The sequence below is a fragment of the Podarcis pityusensis genome (assembly GCF_964106645.2).
Source record: "Podarcis pityusensis genome assembly, chromosome: 13".
NCBI lineage: Eukaryota > Metazoa > Chordata > Lepidosauria > Squamata > Lacertidae > Podarcis > Podarcis pityusensis.
The window spans coordinates 13,016,364-13,038,689 of record NC_138038.1 but is presented as its reverse complement, the minus strand read 5'-3'; the positions used below and the strand labels follow the sequence as shown (position 1 = coordinate 13,038,689).

The following is a 22,326-nucleotide window of genomic DNA, read 5'->3' as shown; positions in this document are numbered from 1 at the left end:
GAGGCAGCCTCACAGGCTGAAATGTCTGTGCTGAGTGCCTGTTGATTTGTTCCTGGTTGTCTAATCCACCTTTAAGGTAGAGCAGGCTTCCTCAACCTCAGCCCTGCAGATGTTTTGAGACTACAGTTCCCATCATCCCTGACCGCTGGTCCTGCTAGCTAGGGATCATGGGAGTTGTAGGCCAAAAACATCTGGAGGGCTGAGGTTGAGGAAGCCTAGAGCGACTCTACCAAGACACTGGTGATGTTGACAAGGAGGCATGTGCCATTGCAACCATCAGGGCTAGCTAGTCTACTATTTGCTGTGCAAATTTGGCCTTGCAAGAATATCAACTGTATTTTGTTCAGAGAATAGCCAGTTTCTAATCCTTTGGGTTTTACAGCATGGGTTTGTGTGTGTGCATATCCTCCAATGAAAATAGGGACGACCTATTCAGTAACAATAACAACAACAACAACATTACAATAATATTACTATTTTTTCATTATTTTATAATTTTTATTAAATTTTATGTTTTACTATTTTGAATGCTCATTTAAACATCCTTAAAATATCAGAGACTTCTTCTCTTTCCACGGTTCATTTTGCATATCATAAATCCCTGCGTATTTTACATAAACCATTCAGTATTTCGTTATTACATCCATCAAAACTTATTTACGCTGTTGAATTTATCTTAATGCTGCCAACTTTTTCAAGTGAACACAATTTACCCCCATATATTCAATAAACATTTTCCAATCTTCTCTAAATGTTTGTTCTTCTTGTGCATATTCCACCCAGTCAGATGGGAGGGTTTAAATAGTAATATTATATATGCACAGTAATATTACTATTTAAACACTCCCATCTGACTGGGTTGCCCCAGCCTTTCTGGGCAGCTTCCAACAGATATAAAAACATAATATAACATTAAACATTTTTAAAAATCCCCCTAGAGGGCTGCCTTCAGATGGATTGAGGTTGGATAACTCTATACCCTCCAACATTTCTCTGATAGAGACATCCTGCCACACCTTCCAACATTTCTCCAATGAAAATAGGGATGTCCTAAGGAAAAGCAGGACATTCCTGGATCAAATCAGAAACTGGGATGGCATCTGTAAATCCAGGAGAGTCCCTGGAAAATAGGGACACTTGGAGGATATAGAACTAGATCTTGACATCCCACAACCCCAGTGTTAGAAACTGAGATATGAAAGCTAGGATCTAAATGGTCCCTTAAACCTAGGTTATGAGCGCAGCAACGGAAAGCCTAGGTGCGAAAGCCAGAGCCTACAGGCCTCCCACCTTAGCTATAAAGAGGGGTAGAAATGTTACGTCTGCTAGGTGAGGTTCAAGTATCTATAGACAAATTAAAGTTAACAACACAAGGCTGTGGCTGAAGCACTCCAAGTCTGGAGGGTGGGAACAGGCTTTCAGTACAACAACTTGCAGATGATCAGCTCTAGATCTCCGTTAAGTTACCTCGGGTTAAGTACTTAATTCGTTCCGGAGGTCCGTTCTTAACCTGAAACTGTTCTTAACCTGAAGTACCACTTTAGCTAATGGGGCCTCCCGCTGCCGCTGCGCTGCTGCCACGCAGTTTCTGTTCTCATCCTGAAGCAAAGTACTTAACCCAAGGTACTATTTCTGGGTTAGCAGAGTCTTTAACCTGAAGCGTCTGTAACCTGAAGCGTATGTAACCCGAGGTACCACTGTATGTCCTAAGCATTAAGGCAAGGATTGGGAAACTGTGGCCCTCTAGATGTTGTTGGACGGCAGCTCCCATCATCTATGGCAGCCTTTCTCAACCTGTGGGTCCCCAGAGGTTGTTGAACTACAACTCCCATCATCCCTAGCCAGCAAGGCCAGAGCTCAGGGATGATGGGCGTTGTAGTCCAACAACATCTGGGGACCCACAGGTTGAGAACCACTGGTCTATGGTCATTGATGGGGCTGATGGGAGTTGGATTCCCAACATTTGTGGGTCCACAGGTCCTGAATTCCTGCACTGGTGCCTGCATCTTGTGTCTAGCAGCTGAGATTTCCAGGGGCTAAGCAGGATTCCTCTTGCTTCCGCAGATGAGAGTCTTCAAGCTCGCCAAATCCTGGCCAACGCTCAACATGCTGATCAAGATCATTGGCAACTCGGTGGGTGCCCTGGGCAACCTCACCCTCGTGCTGGCCATCATCGTTTTCATCTTCGCCGTGGTGGGGATGCAGTTGTTCGGGAAGAGCTACACCGAGTGCGTCTGCAAGATCAGCAGCGACTGCACGCTGCCGCGCTGGCACATGCACGACTTCTTCCATTCCTTCCTGATCGTCTTCCGCATCCTCTGCGGGGAGTGGATTGAGACCATGTGGGACTGCATGGAAGTGGCGGGGCAGACCTTGTGCCTCATTGTCTTCATGATGGTCATGGTCATTGGGAACCTGGTGGTGAGTAGTAACTAGGAAATAATAACGATACAATAATCTTTATTGTCATTGTCCCATACAGAACAACAAAATTGAAAAAATCTACATCAGACATTCAAAAACCAACAAGCCTGCTATCCCAGCCATCCCAACCTGGCTAGCCCCCTAAAAACTCTGATCCCCCATTTTTAAATACAATATACTCCCATAGAGACTCCTTAAAGGTAAAGGGACCCCTGACCATTAGGTCCAGTCATGGCCGACTCTGGGGTTGCTGCGCTCATCTCGCTTTACTGGCCGAGGGAGCCGGCGTACAGCTTCCAGGTCATGTGGCCAGCATGACTAAGCCGCTTCTGGTGAACCAGAGCAGCTCACGGAAACGCCGTTTACCTCCCCGCCGGAGCGGTACCTATTTATCTACTTGCACTTTGAGATGCTTTCGAACTGCTAGGTTGGCAGGAGCAGGGACTGAGCAATGGGAGCTCACCCCATCGCGGGGATTCGAACCGCCGATCTTCTGATCGGCAAGTCCTAGGCTCTGTGGTTTAACCCACAGCGCCACCCACGTCCCAGAGACTCCTTACACTATGTTTAAAACCAAAATCGCATTTGGATAGAAACTGTTTCTCAGCCCTAGTCTTTATAACCCTGTACCTTCTTCCAGAAGGCAGAAGCTGAAAGAGATCATTTCCGGGGTGTGCACTATCCTGCACTATCTCTGCAGCTTTCTTACGGCACCTGGAAGCGTAGATTTGATCCAAGGTGGGAAGAGTGCACCCAATTATTCTCTCCACAGTCTTTACAACCCTGGACAGCATTGTTTTTCCCCTGGCCGTGCAGCTCCCAAACCACACACATAGACCATAAGTTAATACACTCTCAACAGTATAATGGTAAAATGCCATCAACAGGTCCTTTGGGAGGGCCTAAGTGTTTGGGGGACCTGCACGGTCAGACAGGCACTTCTCACTGCAAAGCGAATCTTTCCATTTGAGAGGTCCCCAATGCCACATAAGCAGGGAGTACACAATAAAGATGGCCGGGGATGAGTGGAAAGCAATTCCACTTGCCTTCACCATGATCCTGCCATCCAGCTCCGTGTCACTTGGCTTTGCTTGACACTTTTTTTGTGGCCCTTCAGCCCTTTCTGAAACCATGCCAGCTTTCCAGAAAAACCTACGGTTCTTTTTTATAGATATAAATCTTTTTTATTGAGTTTTACACTGCAAATTTAAATTCAGACATTAAACATCAACATCATTTAGGATTCCCTGAAACTTTTGACTTCCCTCTGCCCTTCCACGGTTACCATTTTCAATCTCTTTCAACTGCTTCACTTATTTTCTCTGTTTTTCTTAAATAATCCATTTTTACCTTAATTTTTAGTATTTTACAAGCGTTACTCAAATCCTGCCAAAGTTTTTAGTTGTTTACAGTGTTCTCTTAAATACATTGTGAATTTTCCCCATTCCTTCTTAAAGTTCTTCTCTTCCTGGTTTCTGATTTTCCCTGTCATTTTCGCCATTTCGGCATCGTCCATCATCTTCATCAACCATTCATCTCTGGTCAGGACTTTATCTTCTTTCCATCTCTGGGCCAGTGGTATCCACGCTGCTGCCGTCGCAGACATAAATGATCATTTCTGCTCCTTTGGTATCTCTATACCTAAAATTCCTAATAAAAAAGCCTCTGGTTTTTCCACAAACATTATTTTAAACATTTCTTTCAACTCATTGTATACCATTTCCCAGAATGCTTTTGTTATCTTGCACGTCCACCACATGTGGCAGAATGTGCCTTCTTTCTCCTTACATTTCCAACATACATTTGAAGCCGTTCTATACATCTTTGCTAATTTTGTAGGTGTGAAATACCACCGATACATCATTTTCATATAGTTCTCCTTCAGCGAAATGCCTACAGTTCTTAATCCGTGTTTAGGACTTAGTCCTGGTGCAGAGGCAGATTTCGGAGAACACGACTGGTTTGCCCACACTGGGTGCTGTGCTGAGAGGGTACCACAATAATGACATAGAACGGAAGGCGAAAGGTGGGGGGGACGGGACGGTATGCCAAATGTTAGAGTCATCCAAGGCAGTGCTTAAATTTGAAAGCCCAAAGTCTGCTGCTGCCTGGTGTTAGTGAGAGAGTGTGGGGATGAGACCTGGCGGACCCGGCCACAAATTAAGCCCTTTTCATCAAACCCTCTGTTATGTGCTGAGTTGAATAGGATCCAAAATGCAGCTGTCTGATTGGTCCTAGAACAATAGGATCCAAAATGCAGCAGTCTGATTGGTCCTAGAACAGTAGGATTCAGAATGCAGCAGTCTGATTGGTCCTAGAACAATGCAGCAGTATGATTGGTCTGCAGGAGCCACCCAATCCAGCTCCAGATGAAAGTGAATACACAACCTGATTGGCTGACAGGAGAATTCCGGAATTAGCCAATCACGTGCAGCCCATTGTGTAAATTGTTAATGGTTTCAGAACTCACAGAGTTAAAGAGTTCTGGTGACGTCTCTTTCCTGAGGCGTGGTTAGAAACACTTAAGGGAGGGGTTTGACTCCGTGTGTTTCAGTCTGACTTTCGGACGTGATGCGAAAGGGAGAATGTGTCAGTTCTCGCCAGGTCTGAATTTATGATGTTATTCTTCATGATTAAAAGGCAAGAGTAGATAAGGACTGCCTTGTGTCTGCTCTGATTTATTCCACACGTGCTGCACTCTGCTTCTCACCGCTGTGTTTCGCTCTGCTACCGGCAAGAGAAAGAGGCCTGAGGAGGACTTTTGCAGGAGGCACGGATAGCTTGCAGAGTTCCGCAACGGAAGCGTGCCGGGCTCCATGTTCAGTCTCTGTGTACCCTCTTGTCCGGTGTAAATAATACGAACAGGTTATGGAAGCTCGCCAAAGCTTTGAAGCAGTGCAGGAACGTCCCACGTGTGGGGGAAGCCAGCAGGAAAGTTGCTGGGGTCCAGCTGGAGCTCTGGAGCTGTGTCTTTGAAGCTGGAAGGAGCTCGCTGGGGAGAAGCGATCTGCCGGAGCCGGGAGGCGGAGGAAGCTACTGCCGGGAGACGTGAGTAAGCTTAGCCCCCGGGGAGGAGATGGCAGACGATCGTGAATCATTCTCAGTTCCCTTTGAGAAATTAAATGGACAAAATTGGGCCGAATGGAGCCGGAAGCTAAAGGCCTGGCTGGTAGCCAAGGGGTTGTGGGAGGCGACCCAGGGGCCCCCTCTCCCACCACCTGCAGCAGGAGCAGCGGCAGCGGACATAGCGGCTGCTCACGCGTCGCAGAGGAAAAACCAGAAAGCCCTGGGAGCTATAGTGCTCAGTTTGGAGGGTTCCCAACTTCCTCTGGTTGAAGGGCTTGAGACTGCTCAGGAGGCCTACCAAGCCCTTGAGAGGGTGCACCACAGAACCACGGCTGGTGCAAAGATCCACACCACCAGACGCTTGTTTGAGATGAAGCTGCGTCCCGGTGGGAACATCAGACAGCATGTTACTGAGATGCTATCTGTTTTCAATGAGTTGCGCCTGTTACAGGTCAACTTTTCAGAAGAGCTGAAGGTTTATATTTTGCTCAGCTCTCTGGACAAAAGTTATGACAATTTGTGTCTGTCTATGGAATCGATGAGTCCACAGGATTTGACGCTATCGTACGTGACAGGGCGTCTTTCGGACGAACAGGAGAGGCGTGTCCGAGAAGGCAGGTCTGGCGCAGGCAGCTCCACCGGTTGCAGAGGTGGGGGGGGCAAGCCAGATGAGAGCTGTGTTCAGGCTTTTTCCACTCGTCGATGTTATGTCTGTGGATCCAACAGCCACCTAAAACGGGCTTGTCCGCAGAGGAGCAGAGAGGCCAGGCAGGATGTCTCCAAGGTCAACCAGCTGAGTTCTCATGGGAACCAGTCTCGGAGAGGAGGCCAGCGTGGGAACGCGAAGGAGGGACGTGACTCAGAGAAGGGAGACTGTTATCATCTCGCGGCTTCTCTGGCAACTTTGAACAACAATGCCAGCAGTGACACAACTATGAAGTGGGTGCTGGACTCAGGAGCGAGTCATCACCTGATAACGCCATCTGCTGGGGAGCTGCAGAATTGCAGGGCTGTTTTAACTGGAATGACTTGTAAATTTGCTGACGGGAAAAAACGAAATGTATCTAAAGTGGCAAATGTCTATAATTCTGTTTTGCAGGCTGAGCTGGAGTGCTTCATTGTACCAGGGATGAAGTGTTGCCTGTTATCGGTTTCTGCTCTGGCGAAGCAGGGATACAAAATTTGTTTTGAAAATAACACCTGTTCCATTTTCAGAGGGGGGAGGCAACTTGTCAACGTGGAGAGCAAGGACAATCTCTTTGTTCTGGAAACACCTCTGGAGGGTGGTGGGAATGCAGGGAAAGCACAGGCGCAGTGTGCTAGTGTTCCCAGCCATGATTCATGTGTTCATGTATGGCACAAGAGAATGTCTCATGCTTGTCTGGAGGATGTTAAGAGGCTGCCAGGCTGCACCGAAGGTTGTAAAATCACACCATGTGAGGGATCCCTAGTGTGCAGGGCATGCAGCAAGGTTCAAAGGTGCAGGTTTCCTGGGGTAAAGAGGGTAACCACAAAACCTTTTGAGTTGATTCACACAGATCTGTCAGGACCCATGAGGTGTAAGAGTCTGGGTGGGGCCAAGTATGTGCTATCGCTGACAGATGACCACAGCCAGGTTGGCTGGTGTTTCTCTCTCAAATCACAGGGGGAGGCGGCGCAACTGATCCAGGATTGGGTTGCGGAGGTGGAACGAAGGTTTTCCACCAGGGTGCAAGGGTTCAAGAGCGACCGAGGGTCACAGTTTACTGGGTCTGCTCTGGAGGAGTTTTTCAAGGAAAAAGGAATACGTCACCACGTGACGGGTGCAAAGTCTCCTCAAGGGAGAGGCGTGGCACAGCACAGGAGTGAAACACTGGCTGAAGCTGTCAGAGTTTTGCTGGGTGACTCTGGGCTGCCTCAGAGCTTTTGGAGTGAAGCTTGGAAAGCTGCCAACTTTGTTTTTAACAGGTCCTACAATCACGATGTAGGTGACACACCGTATTTTCTGTTGCACAAGAGGAAGCCACAGGTGCATTTCTTCCGTTCGTTTGGTTCCAAGGCTTCAGTGCCAATACCAACAGCGCAACGGAAGGAGGGTGGTCCTAGGTACCAGGACATGATCTTCTGTGGGTATGATCCTGCAACAAATGGGTGGAAGTTTGCATACCCAGAGGGTGATCAGACCACGCTGCTGGTCAGCAAGCATGCTGAGTTCTTTGAGCAGGATGGTTGGTCACAGCCTAGGTATGGTTCTGATTTTCTCTCAGACTGCTTGTCCGATTCTGAGGGGGAGGAAAAGGAGGAAGAAAGGGAGGAAGGAGAGGCAGAGGCGGAGCCTGTTGCTGAAGACCAGGTTGCTGATGATGGTCAAGCACAGGGGTGGGTTTCTCCACAGGTTAAGAGGGAACCCAAGAGTGAGCCTTCATCTCCTGTTAGCCAAGTGCAGGAAGCCCGAAGACGCAGCAAGTCAGAGGGGGAGTCTTCTGAGCTTGCTGGAGACACACTTGCTGACCCCAGTGGGTCAGGAGGAACGCCCGAGGTTGTGCTCCGGCGGTCAACTCGGACCACAAAGGGGATTCCACCGGAGAGGTTTCAGGTCACCAGTGCGTGGGTTGGTTTCGCACAGTGTGATTCTGGGAGTGTGGAAGGGATTCAACAATTGCCTGGGATGGATGCCAGTGGGAGGCAAAAGGCAATGGGAGGTGAGTTGAACTCAAAGAGGTCTGTAAATAGGGGTTCACAGTTTCCCTCAGGATTCGTGACGAGAGGGGGTGTTAATGGTTTCAGAACTCACAGAGTTAAAGAGTTCTGGTGACGTCTCTTTCCTGAGGCGTGGTTAGAAACACTTAAGGGAGGGGTTTGACTCCGTGTGTTTCAGTCTGACTTTCGGACGTGATGCGAAAGGGAGAATGTGTCAGTTCTCGCCAGGTCTGAATTTATGATGTTATTCTTCATGATTAAAAGGCAAGAGTAGATAAGGACTGCCTTGTGTCTGCTCTGATTTATTCCACACGTGCTGCACTCTGCTTCTCACCGCTGTGTTTCGCTCTGCTACCGGCAAGAGAAAGAGGCCTGAGGAGGACTTTTGCAGGAGGCACGGATAGCTTGCAGAGTTCCGCAACGGAAGCGTGCCGGGCTCCATGTTCAGTCTCTGTGTACCCTCTTGTCCGGTGTAAATAATACGAACATAAATAATGTATATAAAGCAGATACTTTGGGGAAACTTTCATTCCTCCTCACCACTATGAGCTGAATAAAGAGCATGAAATCCACTCTCAACTCTGAGTATATTTCACCCTCCCTCTCCTTGACATGGGGCTTCCTGATCAAGGAAGAATATGAGCTGGGACATAGACATCTAGACTAATATTCAAACTGCTGCACTGCTTTCTGTCCTTCACAGGCCATTTCCTTCCTTTGCTCTTCAGTTGCCCTCTTTTATTTCATTCCAAGGCTAAGGCTGGGAAGGAATCCCAAACCCACCCAAAGTGTGGAAGCTTTTGTCACCCCCCGGCCACTCGCTCCCCGAATTGAGGAGCTTTGAAGGTTTCAGGAATTCCTGGCGGCTGGGCCTCCGAGGACTGACAGCTTGCTTAGGGTCCCTTAATCTTGAAGGAATTTGCTGAGAAAGTGATATGTGCAGGGGAGCCTTTCACGGTCATTGAACGGGATGACCTGGGATGAAGGCTACAGCTATATGATATAATCAAAGGGAGCACCTCTGGAAATTAAACCAGTGCAATACTAAATGCGTCGTGAGGCAGTGGCTCCTTTGCCAGGAGTAATGTGTTTATCATTAACACTGGAAGTGTATACAGTCATACCTTGGAAGTCGTACCTTGGAAGCAGCCGGTTTGCGAACTATTTTTGGAAGCTGACCATCCGACGGTGCTTCCGTGGCTTCTGATTGGCTGCAGGAGCTTCCTGCAGCCAATCAGGAGGCGTGCTTTGGTTTCCGAACATTTTGGAAGAGACTTCCGGAACGGATTCCCTTTGACTTCCAAGGTACTTTATTTTGACCAAACAAGGTCTTCTAGAGCAAAATATACAATGGGAGGCTTAGTTTGATCAGAATATTGTATACACTTCTAGAGTTAACGCTAAATACACTACTTCTAGTAAATGAGCCACTAAATTTGTGTCCCAGGCTTTTTAGACTTGTCTATTGACGCGGGTGGCGCTGTGGGTTAAACCACAGAGCCTAGGACTTGCCGATCAGAAGGTCAGCGGTTCGAATCCCCGTGACGAGGTGAGCTCCCGTTGCTCTGTCCCTGCTCCTGCCAACCTAGCAGTTCGAAAGCACGTCAAAGTGCAAGTAGATAAATAGGTACCACTCCGGCGGGAAGGTAAACGGTGTTTCCGTGCGCTGCTCTGGTTCGCCAGAAGCGGCTTAGTCATGCTGGCCACATGACTCGGAAGCTGTACACCGGCTCCCTCGGCCAATAAAGCGAGATGAGCGCCGCAACCCCAGAGTCGGCCACGACTGGACCTAATGGTCAGGGGTCCCTTTACCTTTACATTTTACCCATGTAGTAAAAAAGGTAAAGGTAAAGGACCCCTGGCAGTTAAGTCCAGTTGCCAACAACATTGGGGTTGTGGTGCTCATCTCGCTTTACTGGCCAATGGAGCCGACTTTTGTCCACAGACAGTTTTTCCGGGTCATGTGGCCAGCATGACTAAGCCGCTTCTGGTGAAACCAGAGCAGTGCACGGAAACGCCATTTACTTTCCCGCTGGAGCGGTACCTCGCAGGGATTCGAACTGCCGACCTTCTGATCGGCAAGCCCAAGAGGCTCAGTGGTTTAGACCACAGCACAACCCGCGTCTATATACTATCTGAAACCAAAGGGGCACATTGGTTGCCAGATGTGATTCCCCCCCTCCCAGCTCTCCTATGCCACTAATGGAACCTTTAAGCGGTTTACATACATACCAGAAAGACCAACAGGCAAGGCAAATGGCCATGTGTGGAAACATAATAAATGTCTTCTCACTCACTTCCAATGCGCCTTCCTCAGCAGCAGCACCACTGGTAACGCTGTCAAAGGACAGGCTAAACTATGCTGACCTGGCACTGTCCTGTTAAACTGACGAGCACGCTCCTTGTGTAATGATAAGGTGCTTCTGAGCATGTGCAGAGTGGCTCTCCACAGCATCACTAAAAAAATTAGCCCTGGGTTCCTAGGTTAGCACATATGACTTTCAGCCTGCCTTCAGCTGCCGCTCTCTCCCATTTCCGACTTTATAATATTTTTATCGTATAATGACAAGCAAACACAGAGGGATAAAAATGTATTACATAACGTGAAGGAAATTAATTGTGTCTGTGGATACTTGGCTGCTTGGTAGTTGAGGAACAGTTTAAATTGCAAGTAGCATGCATTCCTGACATTCCACACTTTTTGCTACACCAGCCTAATAATAATAATAATAATAATAATAATAATAATAATAATAATACTGCGCCCACCACTCTGGGCGGCTTCTAGCACATATAAAAACATAATAAAACATTAAATTATTCCCTTTATGCCAGTGGTTCCCAACCTTTTTTTGGCCATGTATGCCCCACCTAAGCATCTCTAAAATCCTGACCACCCCCTGCCCCCGGTGACATATAATTCTTATTATTCAAAAAGTGAACTCCCATTCACTTGGAGGAAGCCTAAAAGACCATTTCCTGTTAATAACTCATTCTAGAATTGCTCCCCTTAAAAATCGAATGGCACCCCTGTGAGAACCACGGCTATACATAAAAACAACCCCTTTGAAATATATGGGCTACTCACCTACAAATAAAGTATTGTATTGGTCAATGTCAAACTCCCTGCAGGGGTAATATTTCCTACTACAGTGGTACCTCGGGTTAAGTACTTAATTTGTTCCGGAGGTCCGTTCTTAACCTGAAACTGTTCTTAACCTGAGGTACCAGTTTAGCTAATGGGGCCTCCTGCTGCCACCGCGCCGCCGAAGCTCTCATCCTGAAGCAAAGTTCTTAACCTGAGGTACTATTTCTGGGTTAGCAGAGTCTGTAACCTGAAGCATTTGTAACCCGAGGTACCACTGTATAGTCACTCCCAGAAGATACTTTTCATCCCATCTCCCCCATTTCCCAATACCCTCATTTTTAGAATTTCGTGGTCTGGCCTCTGCACTCGGTATACAGTGGTACCTCGGGTTACATACGCTTCAGGTTACAGACTCCACTAACCCAGAAATATTACCTCGGGTTAAGAACTTTGCTTCAGGATGAGAACAGAAATCGTGCTCCGGCGGTGCAGCGGTAGCGGGAGGCCCCATTAGCTAAAGTGGTGCTTCAGGTTAAGAACAGTTTTAGATTAAGAACGGACCTCCGGAACGAATTAAGTACTTAACCCGAGGTACCACTGTATTTCTAGAGTGCCCTGAGCTGGCTACCCCCCTCCCCAGGCCATCACTTCTGGCATTTCCGATGCAGGTTTATTATGAGAGAAATGGCGGAAGTCACTGAGCGGAAAAAGCAAATGACTTGAGGAACCTTTAGGGTTACGAAGAGCAAGCCAGCGGCGCTCTTGGCTGTAATTGGCGCTTCAGAGAAGCACCCGAGAGCAGCAAGGAAACTGGAGGGGTTTATATAAAGGTCCTAGTTAAGTCATGAGGCATGAGCCATGTGCAAATAGCCACACCGACGACCTTGAATATCAGCAAAGTCCCGTCTCAAATGTGCTCCTGGCAGAGGAGAGGCACAAACACCGACAGCTGTGAGTGGGCAGGAGGCTGGCTTTCCTCAGCAAACACATTCCGCTTTCTTGCTGATGTTACTGTACATCAGTACATCCCACCAGTACCCATACCCTCCAATATTTCTCCGAAGGAAATAGGGATGTCCTATTCCATAATCGTAATTTTATTATTTATACCCCGCCCATCTGATTGGGTTGCCCCAGTCTCTCTGGGCAGCTTCCAACCTATATAAAAACATAATAAAACATTAAATATTTTTTTAAAAAAACCTTTCCCATACAGGGCTGCCTTCAAATGTCTTCCAAAGGTTACTTACAGTATCTCCATGGCTCGGGGGTCGCATAACTCTATACCCTCCAACATTCCTCTGATGAAAATAGGGACATCCTAGGTAAAAGCGGGACATTCCAGGATCAAATCAGAAACTGGGACGGCTTCTGTAAATCCGGACTGTCCCTGGAAAATAGGGATACAGTGGAACTTCAGTTGTCAAACTCCTCCGTTGTCGTATGTTTCGGCTCCTGAACGCCGAAATCCCAGAAGTAACTGCTCTGCTTTTCGAATGATTTTCAGAAGCTGAATGTGCTACGTGGCTTCCGTTTTGAGTTCCCCGATTGTATTGAGGCTTCCACTTTCAGTTTTCAGTTTTCAATCGTTTCGGAAGTCGAACTGTCCTCTGGAACGAATTATGTTTGAAAACCAAGGTTCCACTGTACTTGGAAGGTCTGTTCTTAAAGATAAAAGGTAAAGGGGCCCCTGACCATTAGGTCTAGTCGTAACCGACTCTGGGGTTGTGGCGCTCATCTCGCTTTATTGGCCAAGGGAGCCGGCATACAGCTTCCGGGTCATGTGGCCAGCATGACTAAGCCGCTTCTGGCGAACCAGAGCAGCGCACAGAAATGCCATTTACCTTCCCACCAGAGCAGTACCTATTTATCTACTTGCACTTTGATGTGCTTTTGAACTGCTAGGTTGGCAGGAGCAGGGACCGAGCAATGGGAGCTCACCCCCTCGCAGGGATTTGAACCGCCGACCTTCTGATCGGCAAGTCCTAGGCTCAGTGGTTTAACCCACAGCGCCACCCGCGTCCCATTCTTAAAGATAAATCAGAGCAAATGGCTATTCAGGTTTTCTGTTTGCTCCAATTCTGCTTTAAAGAGTGGTTTTTTACAGGAAAATCTCCAGAGCAAAAAAAAAAAAAGGGTGTTTGTGTTCTTGGACAAGGAGCTTTAAAGCACAGAGGAAAGGTATGTGTGGATGAGCCCTAAGGAGAGATCTGTAAATATTCCACACAAGTACCATACTTGTGTAATGAAGCAAGTTAAGTCCTCCTGAACATTGAGCTGGCATCTGCTTTCCCCCCTCTCTCCTTCCAGGTGCTCAACCTGTTCTTAGCTTTGCTGCTCAGCTCCTTCAGCGCCGACAGCCTGGCAGCATCTGACGACGATGGCGAGATGAACAACTTGCAGATTGCCATTGGCAGGATCACCCGGGGGATCGACTTTGTGAAAAAACATGCCCTCCTCCTGCTTCACCGGCAGCTGAAGGAGAAGAAGGCGGAGCCCCCTGCCGAAGACCAGGAAGACAGCAAGAAGGAGAACTTTGTCCTCAACCATTTGGACACAGGCCAGGACTTCAAACCCGACTACATGGATGGGATAGCCCTGGATGGGATAGCCCTGGACGGGGTAGCCAGGAAAGAGCCACGCATCGATGAACTGGACCATATGAACTTCATCAACAATCCTCACCTGACCATTCATGTCCCGATAGCCTCGGAGGAGTCTGACCTGTATGACGAAACCGACACAGGAGAAGAGACTGCCGAAGACACCAAGGTGAGTCCTAGATCCCAGAGAGGACGGAAGCAGACCCAAAGGTACTCAGTGGCGTGCGGTCAGCGGACTAGGGGGACTAGACTGGTCCCCTGAATGCTCCCAGTAAATTAAAGTACTAAAGTCTGCTGCCTCTATCCCAAAACGCAGGGAGCTTCTGCCTGGCTTAGGGAGGGAGGCTTGATGCCCTGATGGGGTCCAAGAGCTCTTCCACCATCTTATAATGATAATAATCAGTGTTTAGGGGTACTCTCATTTTGACTCAAGAGAATCACCATTTTATAGTTCAAATCGGGGGAAATAAATACAGTAAATGGACAAAAGTACCAAGATTCACAAAATGTTTAGGGGTATGCGTACCTTGCATACCCCCAGAAAAAAGCACTAATTATTATTATTATTATTATTATTATTATTATTATTATTATTAATTTATACCCCACCCATATGGCTGGGTTTCCCAAAGCCCACCTGGAGAGGAAACTCAAATGTACCATTTCAATTGGCAAGAGAAAGCTTATTTCTCTTGCAGGCCATTCTGAAAACAGAAGGTGTGCCTGAGCCTCAAAGGAAACTCGAGAGTAAAGGATATATGCTGCAGTAATGTTTAGGCCGCAATCCTGTGCTCCCTTACTTGAGAGTTTTCCTCAGTAGGACTTGCTTCTGAGTAAACACGCATGGGCTTGCGCCGTCAGTGTATGAAGTCAAGGGTGGTTTGCTCTGTGTGTTTCCTCCCTTTTACTATATAGCCTTTTTGGATACTTTGGAGAGGTGCCCACATTATATGTGGGCATTTTGAATGGGCTCCACTGTGTAACGCAGTAAAGCCTCTCCTACCTATAAGAGTCTACCCATTCTTAGGGTGGATAAGTGAAAAGAGGAGAGAGAGCCTGCCCCTTTAATACTAGCGAAGAAGAGGGAATTTTAGTAGTTAATAAGTAATAATAACTTATTATTTATACTCCGCCCATCTGGCTGGGTTTCCCCAGCCACTCTGGGCGACTCCCAACAGAATATTAAAAACATTGTAAAACATCAAACCTTTAAAACTTCCCTAAACAGGGCTGCCTTCAGATGTCTTCTAAAAGTCAGATAGTTGTTTATTTCCTTGACATCTGCTGGGAGGGCGTTCCACAGGGCAGGCGCCGCTACTGAGAAGGCGATACCTGGTTCCCTGTAACCTCACTTCTCGCAGTGAGGGAACCACCAGAAGGCCCTTGGCGCTGGACCTCAGTGTCTGGGCTGAACGATGGGAGTGGAGACGCTCTTTCAGGTATACTGATATAGCTCATACAAGCAACACCTGCTGGAATGCCTACTTCAACACTACTTTTAAAGGTCCAGGAGGCCTTGCCTTTCCCCCCAGCTGGCAACCCTGTCCATAAAGGTAAAGGGACCCCTGACCATTAGGTCCTGAAAGATCTTCATTGGCTCCCACTACGTTTCGGAGCACAATTCAAAGTGTTGCTACTGACCTTTAAAGCCCTAAAGGGCCTCAACCCTGTATACCTGAAGGAGTGTCTCCACCCCCAGCATCCAGCCTAGACACTGAGATCCAGCACCGATGGCCTTCTGGTGGTTCCCTCACTGTGAGGTTACAAGGAACCAGGGTGAGGGCCTTCTCGGTAGTGATGCCTGCCCTGTGGAACGCCCTCCCAGCAGATGTCAAGGCAATAAACAATTATTTTACTTGAAGGTGGCCCTGTTTAGGAAAGTTTTTAATGTCTGATGCTGTATTGTTATATGGTCTTGGCAGCCACTCCCAGTCACCAGTCTAGCTGCCGCATTCTGGATTAATTGCAGTTTCCGAGTCACCTTCAAAGGTAGCCCCACGTAGAGTGCATTGCAGTAGTCCAAGCGGGAGATAACTAGAGCATGCACCACTCTGGCAAGACAGTCTGCAGAAACCCCAAAGAGAGATTCAGCTTAGCCGAGCTTCAGTGGGATTTTCGCAAGGCGCAGTTGCAGAACGGCGAGGAAAGTGCTTGGACCCGGAGGAAATAATCAGCTACGCAATGCGATCAAAATATGGGTCAAGGGAAAGTGTGGAGGCGCCCTAACCGGTCACCAGTTCAGCCTTTAAAGCACCAGTGGATCTATAGTCCCTGGATGGACGCTTGTTAACATGCCTCACCATTTGCAGTCCCCAAAAAATTTCCAAGTAGTCCTTCTGCTGAGGCCTTCAGGGCAACGGCGGGTGGGGGGTCGGGAAGAGCCTAGACTTATATCTTCAAAAGCTGGCAGGTCCTACGCTGGTAACTGTGTGACATCAGACTGTGACCAGCTTTCATATATACCATATTTTTCGCGCCATAATACGCACCTGACCATAAGATGCACCTAATTTTTAGAGGAGGAAAACAAGAAAAAAAATATTCTGAACAAAACGAAACAGTGGATGTATGATTTTTGTGGTTCATGCTGTGGCCACAGACATGTGATCTGATGGTGAATTTGGGGTGACCCAATGCAAAAATCCTGAGGATCCATGGGCTTTTACCTCCCCCCTCCCAGGCAGCCTCTGCTAGCATCCCTTTTCTCTCTTCTGATCCCACCAATCAGCTGTTTCCTTTCAACACTCCCTTCCCTCTTGTTTGCCTTAGTGTCTTTTCCTTAGCTGGAGCAGTTTTTTGCTCCTCCTTTTCTTCTAATTTCTCTTCTTATTGCTTTAGTCTTCCTGTTTCCCCCCCTTTGCTGTCTTTACCTCCCCACTCCCAGGTAGCCTCCTTTATCTCTAGCGTCCCTTATCTCTCTCCCCGATCGGCAAACGATCAGCGGCTTTGTTTCAACACCCACTTCCCTCTTTCAAAAAACCCCTACATGATCTGCTTTTTGCCCCTGGGCAATTCGGCTCCAGGGACCACGCATGCGCTCCATAAGATGCACAGACATTTCCCCTTACTTTTTAGGAAGAAAAAAGTGTGTCTTATGAAGAGAAAAATACAGTAATTCCTGGGGCTCTCCTAGTTACTTTTAGAGGCAAGGTGCAATGGCTCAGGCTTCAAAGCCTAGCAGCTTTTCCATGGGGGGTAGGTGGGACCCATCTCCCAAGGCTCGTCGTCACATGTCCACAGATGACTCCCACTGGGGTATTAACGCCAGATCCAATTGTAGGGGGGTCAGCAAGTTTCCTTAACCCTTAGGCTCCTCTGCCTTCCCCTCCCCCAGTCATTTATAATCACGCTTGAAAAATTAGTCTCCTTGCATGCATCTTCACCCTCGCCTCCCTGCCAAGTCCTCCTCTATTTGTTGACGTATCATGTTCCCTAGCAGTGACTTGGGACTCTGGGGGCGGAGGCGCTATCAGGGTCTCTCGTCCAGCCCCTCCTCTCCCCAGGGCCAGAGCAAATTAAGCCCCCAGCCAGCAGCCGGTTTTGCAAACAGATGCTTATAGTTTGCGGTTCATTCTCTCTCTCTCTCTCTCTTTTTTTTAAAAAAATTATTTATTTGCTTTTTCAAATCAGCATTTTACGCTCACATATCCAACATACGTCATAATATCAAGATGCCAAAGAATCTCCTGGACATCCCCCTCCTCCCATTTGTGGGTCCTATTGTTAGTCGTTTCCTCCTGCATCTTTTATAATAACCCAAATCTTTTACATCTCCATTACAGTGGTACCTCAGGTTAAGTACTTAATTCGTTCCAGAGGTCCGTTCTTAACCTGAAACTGTTCTTAACCTGAAGCACAACTTTAGCTAATGGGGCCTCCTGCTGCTGCCGTGCCGCCAGAGCACGATTTCTGTTCTCATCCTGAAGCAAAGTTCTTAACCCGAGGTAATATTTCTGGGTTAGCAGAGTCTGTAACCTGAAGCATATGTAATCCAAGGTACCACTGTATAGCCAAAATTCACCATTAAACTACAAGTGCTATTCCAATCCTACTAACGGTTTTAACTGTTTACAATGATTTTTTAAAGATAAATTATAAATTTCCCCCATTCCTTATTAACATTCTGGTATTCCTGGTTTCTGATTCTTCCTGTCATTTTAGCCATTTCGGCAGAGTCCATCAACTTGATCTGCCATTCTTCTCTGGTCGGGACTTTATCTTCTTTCCATCTCTGGGCCAAGAACATCTGTGCAGCTGTGGTTGCAGATATAAATGCTGTATTTTCCCGTCTATAAGATGCCCCCATGTATAAGACACCCCCTATTTGGGGGGACTCAGATTTAAGAAAATGGGGGGAGATGTAATTGTGTATAAGACGCCCCCTAATTTTTGACATTATTTTTTAGGGGGGAAACCTAGTCTTATACACGAAAAATACGGTAATCTATGGACTTCAGCATCTAGAATTCCTAAAAGAAAGACTTCGGGGCTTTTTAAAGAAAAAGTTATTTTAAACCTTTCCCCCCAATTCATTATATATCATTTCCCAAAATTCTTTTACTACCTTACATGTCCACCACATATGTTAAATGGTGCCTTCAGTTTGTGGTTCGCTCTCGGCCTCAGCCACTGCCCTAACACCCCCCCCCCGCCTCTTTCTGTAGTGCTTGGGCAGTTAGTGGGGCCCACACATTCTTCCCTGGATGCTCTGCCCTCTAACCGCAGCCACTTGGTGGCTGGTTATCCTTGCTCCATGGTTGGAAGATGGCACTTTGCACATGCACAGAGACACTTCTAACCACTTTGTGGTTTCTGGGGCTGAGCACGACAGTGTGGAGCTGTGGGAATGTTCAGGGTGGCAGGAAAGGATATATACAAAGTGTTGGTGCTGACCTTTAAAGCCCTAAACGGCCTTGGTCCAGTATCTCTGAAGGAGCGTCTCCACCCCCATCGTTTTACCCAGACACTGAGGTCCAGCTCTGAGGGCCTTCTGGCGGTTCCCCCACTGCGAGAAGCCAAGTTAACAGGGAACCAGGCAGAGGGCCTTCTCAGTGGTGGCACCCGCCCTGTGGAACGCCCTCCCACCAGATGTCAAAGAGAACAACAACTACCAGACTTTTAGAAGACATCTGAAGGCAGCCCCGTTTAGGGAAGCTTTTAATATTTGATGCATTACTGTATTTTAATATTTTGTTGGAAGCCACCCAGAGTGGCTGGGGAAGCCCAGCTAGATGGGCGGGGTATGTATAAATTATTATTATTATTATTATTATTATTATTATTATTATTATCCTTCCTAACCTGCGCTAGCAAGTTCCTTTACTTAGCAGAGTGCATTCCCCTTTCTGCAACAGAAAACTACTTGCAAACTCGTGCGAGTTTCTTAAGACAATACGCAATTCGATCTGGCTTGTCCAGATTAAAATGTGTTCTAATATTTTCCTGGCTTGACCGCTTGAATCCCTCCTAAAAGAGTAAAGACACCACATAAGCAATAAAAAGAAAGTTCACTCGTGATCAGACAGAGCACAGTGTGATCCCTGAAGGCAGGCTTTAGGGTTAAAGTTACAAACTTATACTAACAGGTTTATCCCATAAGAGAGATGACCTGGGAGACTGCTTGGCTGGCAGCCAGCAGCTCATTCCAGGAAGTTTGCAGGACGAAAAGAAGATGGGAAAGAGGGAGAGTGGCAGCATGCCTTGTCCTTTTACCAGGTCTGGAAAGGTCACGCCCACCCACCAGACACATGCAAGGAAGGATGCTCCAGGCCAGGAGGAACAGGAAGTTTAGACTGGCTGGACCAAACATTCCCTTGCATGTCCACTCTAGGAAAACAAGGAATGTTGTACTTGACTGTCAGTGGATTACATCCCACAGGGGCAAATTCCACCCATCTCTAGCCTGCAGGGTCTTGCTTCTGCCTCTGAGTTGCCTGATAAAGATTCAGAAGGTGGGGATGGAGTGAAAAGATCCTTCCAGTGGTCAGGGAGGCGGAGCTTCAGTGATTTGCATAGCTCCTTGTCTCATTCCACCACCCACCCTGGCCACCACCACCAATAGGTAGAAAGATAAGATAATCTGCGTCATGGCAATCTCCTTTTGCAGCCCATTTTCTGAAACTCCCAGGGGCAACGAGTTGACTGCTATCAGAAACACAGTGGCAAGCTAGATGGATCTTTGGTCTGATCCCATAAGGCACTTCTTATTGTGTTCATCTTTGCTACAGATTACTATTAGATCTGCTCAGATCAGGTGTGTGTGAGAGAGTGTGTGTGTGCAGTTTTCAGTTTCAGAGTTTTCAGTTACAATCCAATAATAGCCTCATTATAACAATACCAATTTATAACGCAATTTGTAATACCAATCTTTCAAATACCGAAATATCCCGTCTATAAGACGCCACCATGTATAAGATGCAAAAAGTTGTTGTTGAGCTCTTTTGGGGAGGATTGCCCAGAGTTGTCGAGCTTTTTTGGGGGGAGGGGGATTACTGAGGATTGTTGAACTAACTTGGGGGGGGGGGCGGGAATCGCTCGCCCACACGCATCACAAAATCCGCTTCCCATCTGTCCCCTCGCCGGCAGAAACTGCCAATCGCCAGCCCAATTGCCGCAGCAGCAACCAACTAAAAGAAAGGCTTCAGGGTTTGTTTTTTTAGAAAAGGTTGTTTTAAACATTTTTTTCAACTCATTATATATCATTTCCCAGAATTCTTTTACTACCTTACATTTCTACCACATATGATAAAAAGTGCCTTCTTTTTCCTTACATTTCCAGTATACATTTGAGCCCATCCTGTACATTTTTGCTAATTTACTAGGTGTTAAATACCATCGGCACATCATTTTCATGTACCGTAATTTTCTTTCAACGTGTAACATGCTGTGGACTTTAAATCCCAATTCCATAACAGTAGACCCATTGTAATCAATGGACATGACTAACTTAGGTCTATTAATTTCAATGCAGTGTGTCTCAGCAGAAGGGGACTACGTTGAGTTATTCAGAGTTGAGGACAAAAAGACAACAACAACAATCGCTCAGCACATGCTCAGAGCACAGTACTTCCAACCTGTCAATCCTCCCTTGCAGTTGTAGAAAGGCAGGGGTCAGCAACCTTTTTCAGCCGTGGGCTGGTCCCTCAGACCATGTGGGGGGCCGGACTATATTTTTTTTGGGGGGGGGGGAAATGAACGAATTCCTATGCCCCACAAATAACCCAGAGATGCATTTTAAATAAAAGGACACATTCTACTCATGTAAAAACACCAGGCAGGCCCAACAAATAACCCAGAGATGCATTTTAAATAAAAGCACACATTCTACTCATGTAAAAACACACTGATTCTCGGACTGTCCGCTGGCCGGATTTAGAACGTGATTGGGCCAAATCCAGCCCCTGGGCCTTAGTTTGCCTACCCATGGGTTAGATCAGGGTTCCTCAACCTCCAGATGTTTTGAGACTACAATTCCCATCATCCCTGGCCACTGGTCCTGCTAGCTAGGGATCATGGGAGTTGTAGGCCAAAAACATCTGGAGGGCTGAGGTTGAGGAAGCCTGGGTTAGATTCAACAAATAGTTGCTCACTAGGGGTAGAGGGAACCTGCCTGCCTCCAGCTCCTGTCAGTTTCACCATTTCTGAACTGGCATAAACTTTGACCTAAAGGCTCTTCCACGTAAGCCGAGCTATAGATGTTTCAGAGAACCTAACTCGACCGTACTAATTATATCTCAGGTTATTTGTCATACGTCCAACTGCAAGAGAGCCGGCTGAAAAGGGGATAGCAAAGGCTTTGAAGCTTCATAGGAAAAATTATTTGGGAGAGGTTGGGAAATCCCCTCCTCCTTCATTGCTTGAAAGAGGTGGTGTGTGCTTGTGAACGCATACTCCTTGCAGGGGGGTCTCATTTCAGAAGATACAGGTTGTTATAGGAATTTTAAGGTCTTATATAAAATATATGTTCATAACTGTACAAGGCAAACACATACAAAAATATATAAACCACATGTCTGGAAACAGTACAGGAAAACAGTCCTAAAGCCATTTTGACTCTTTCAGTCACCTCAAATATTTCTCTGCAAGGAGGAAGGAAATGGAAAAGCCTTCCCATTGTCTCTTTGTTCAAAAATCCTGTCTTAAGGGTGTGTCTGTGTATGAATAGGGTGAGCCTGTGACTTGGATTCAGGAATTAAGTAGTTATCATCACAGAAGAGTGGCCAAATGGCCCAGGTAATGCAATCAATGATCCATTATCAGGTATCCTGGCAGACAGGAGGAAAAAAAACAACACACTCAGATTTCTGCTGTAGACCGCCTCTTCTCTGGTGTATGTATGATGTATGCAGGTGGTGGTCTTGGGCTCCAGGGCGGGCAATTTAAAATGTCTGTATAAGGGCTTGCACGCCATTGTTCTGGGTTCCTCCGCTTTGCAATTCCCAATTGCAATTCAATGTATCCCTATCA

At 47.0% G+C, this 22,326-nt stretch overlaps 1 protein-coding gene across 4 annotated transcripts in view; it reads left to right on the top strand.

The window, feature by feature from the left end:
- SCN4A (sodium voltage-gated channel alpha subunit 4) overlaps positions 1-22,326 on the top strand; it is a 107,349-nt gene that overhangs the window by 60,743 nt on the left and 24,280 nt on the right. For all 4 annotated transcript variants that reach the window (XM_080976453.1, XM_080976454.1, XM_080976451.1 and 1 more), the window contains 2 exons: positions 2,065-2,421; positions 13,568-14,029. In XM_080976453.1, coding sequence (XP_080832579.1) covers positions 2,065-2,421; positions 13,568-14,029 — 819 coding nt within the window. The remainder of the gene's footprint in view (positions 1-2,064; positions 2,422-13,567; positions 14,030-22,326) is intronic.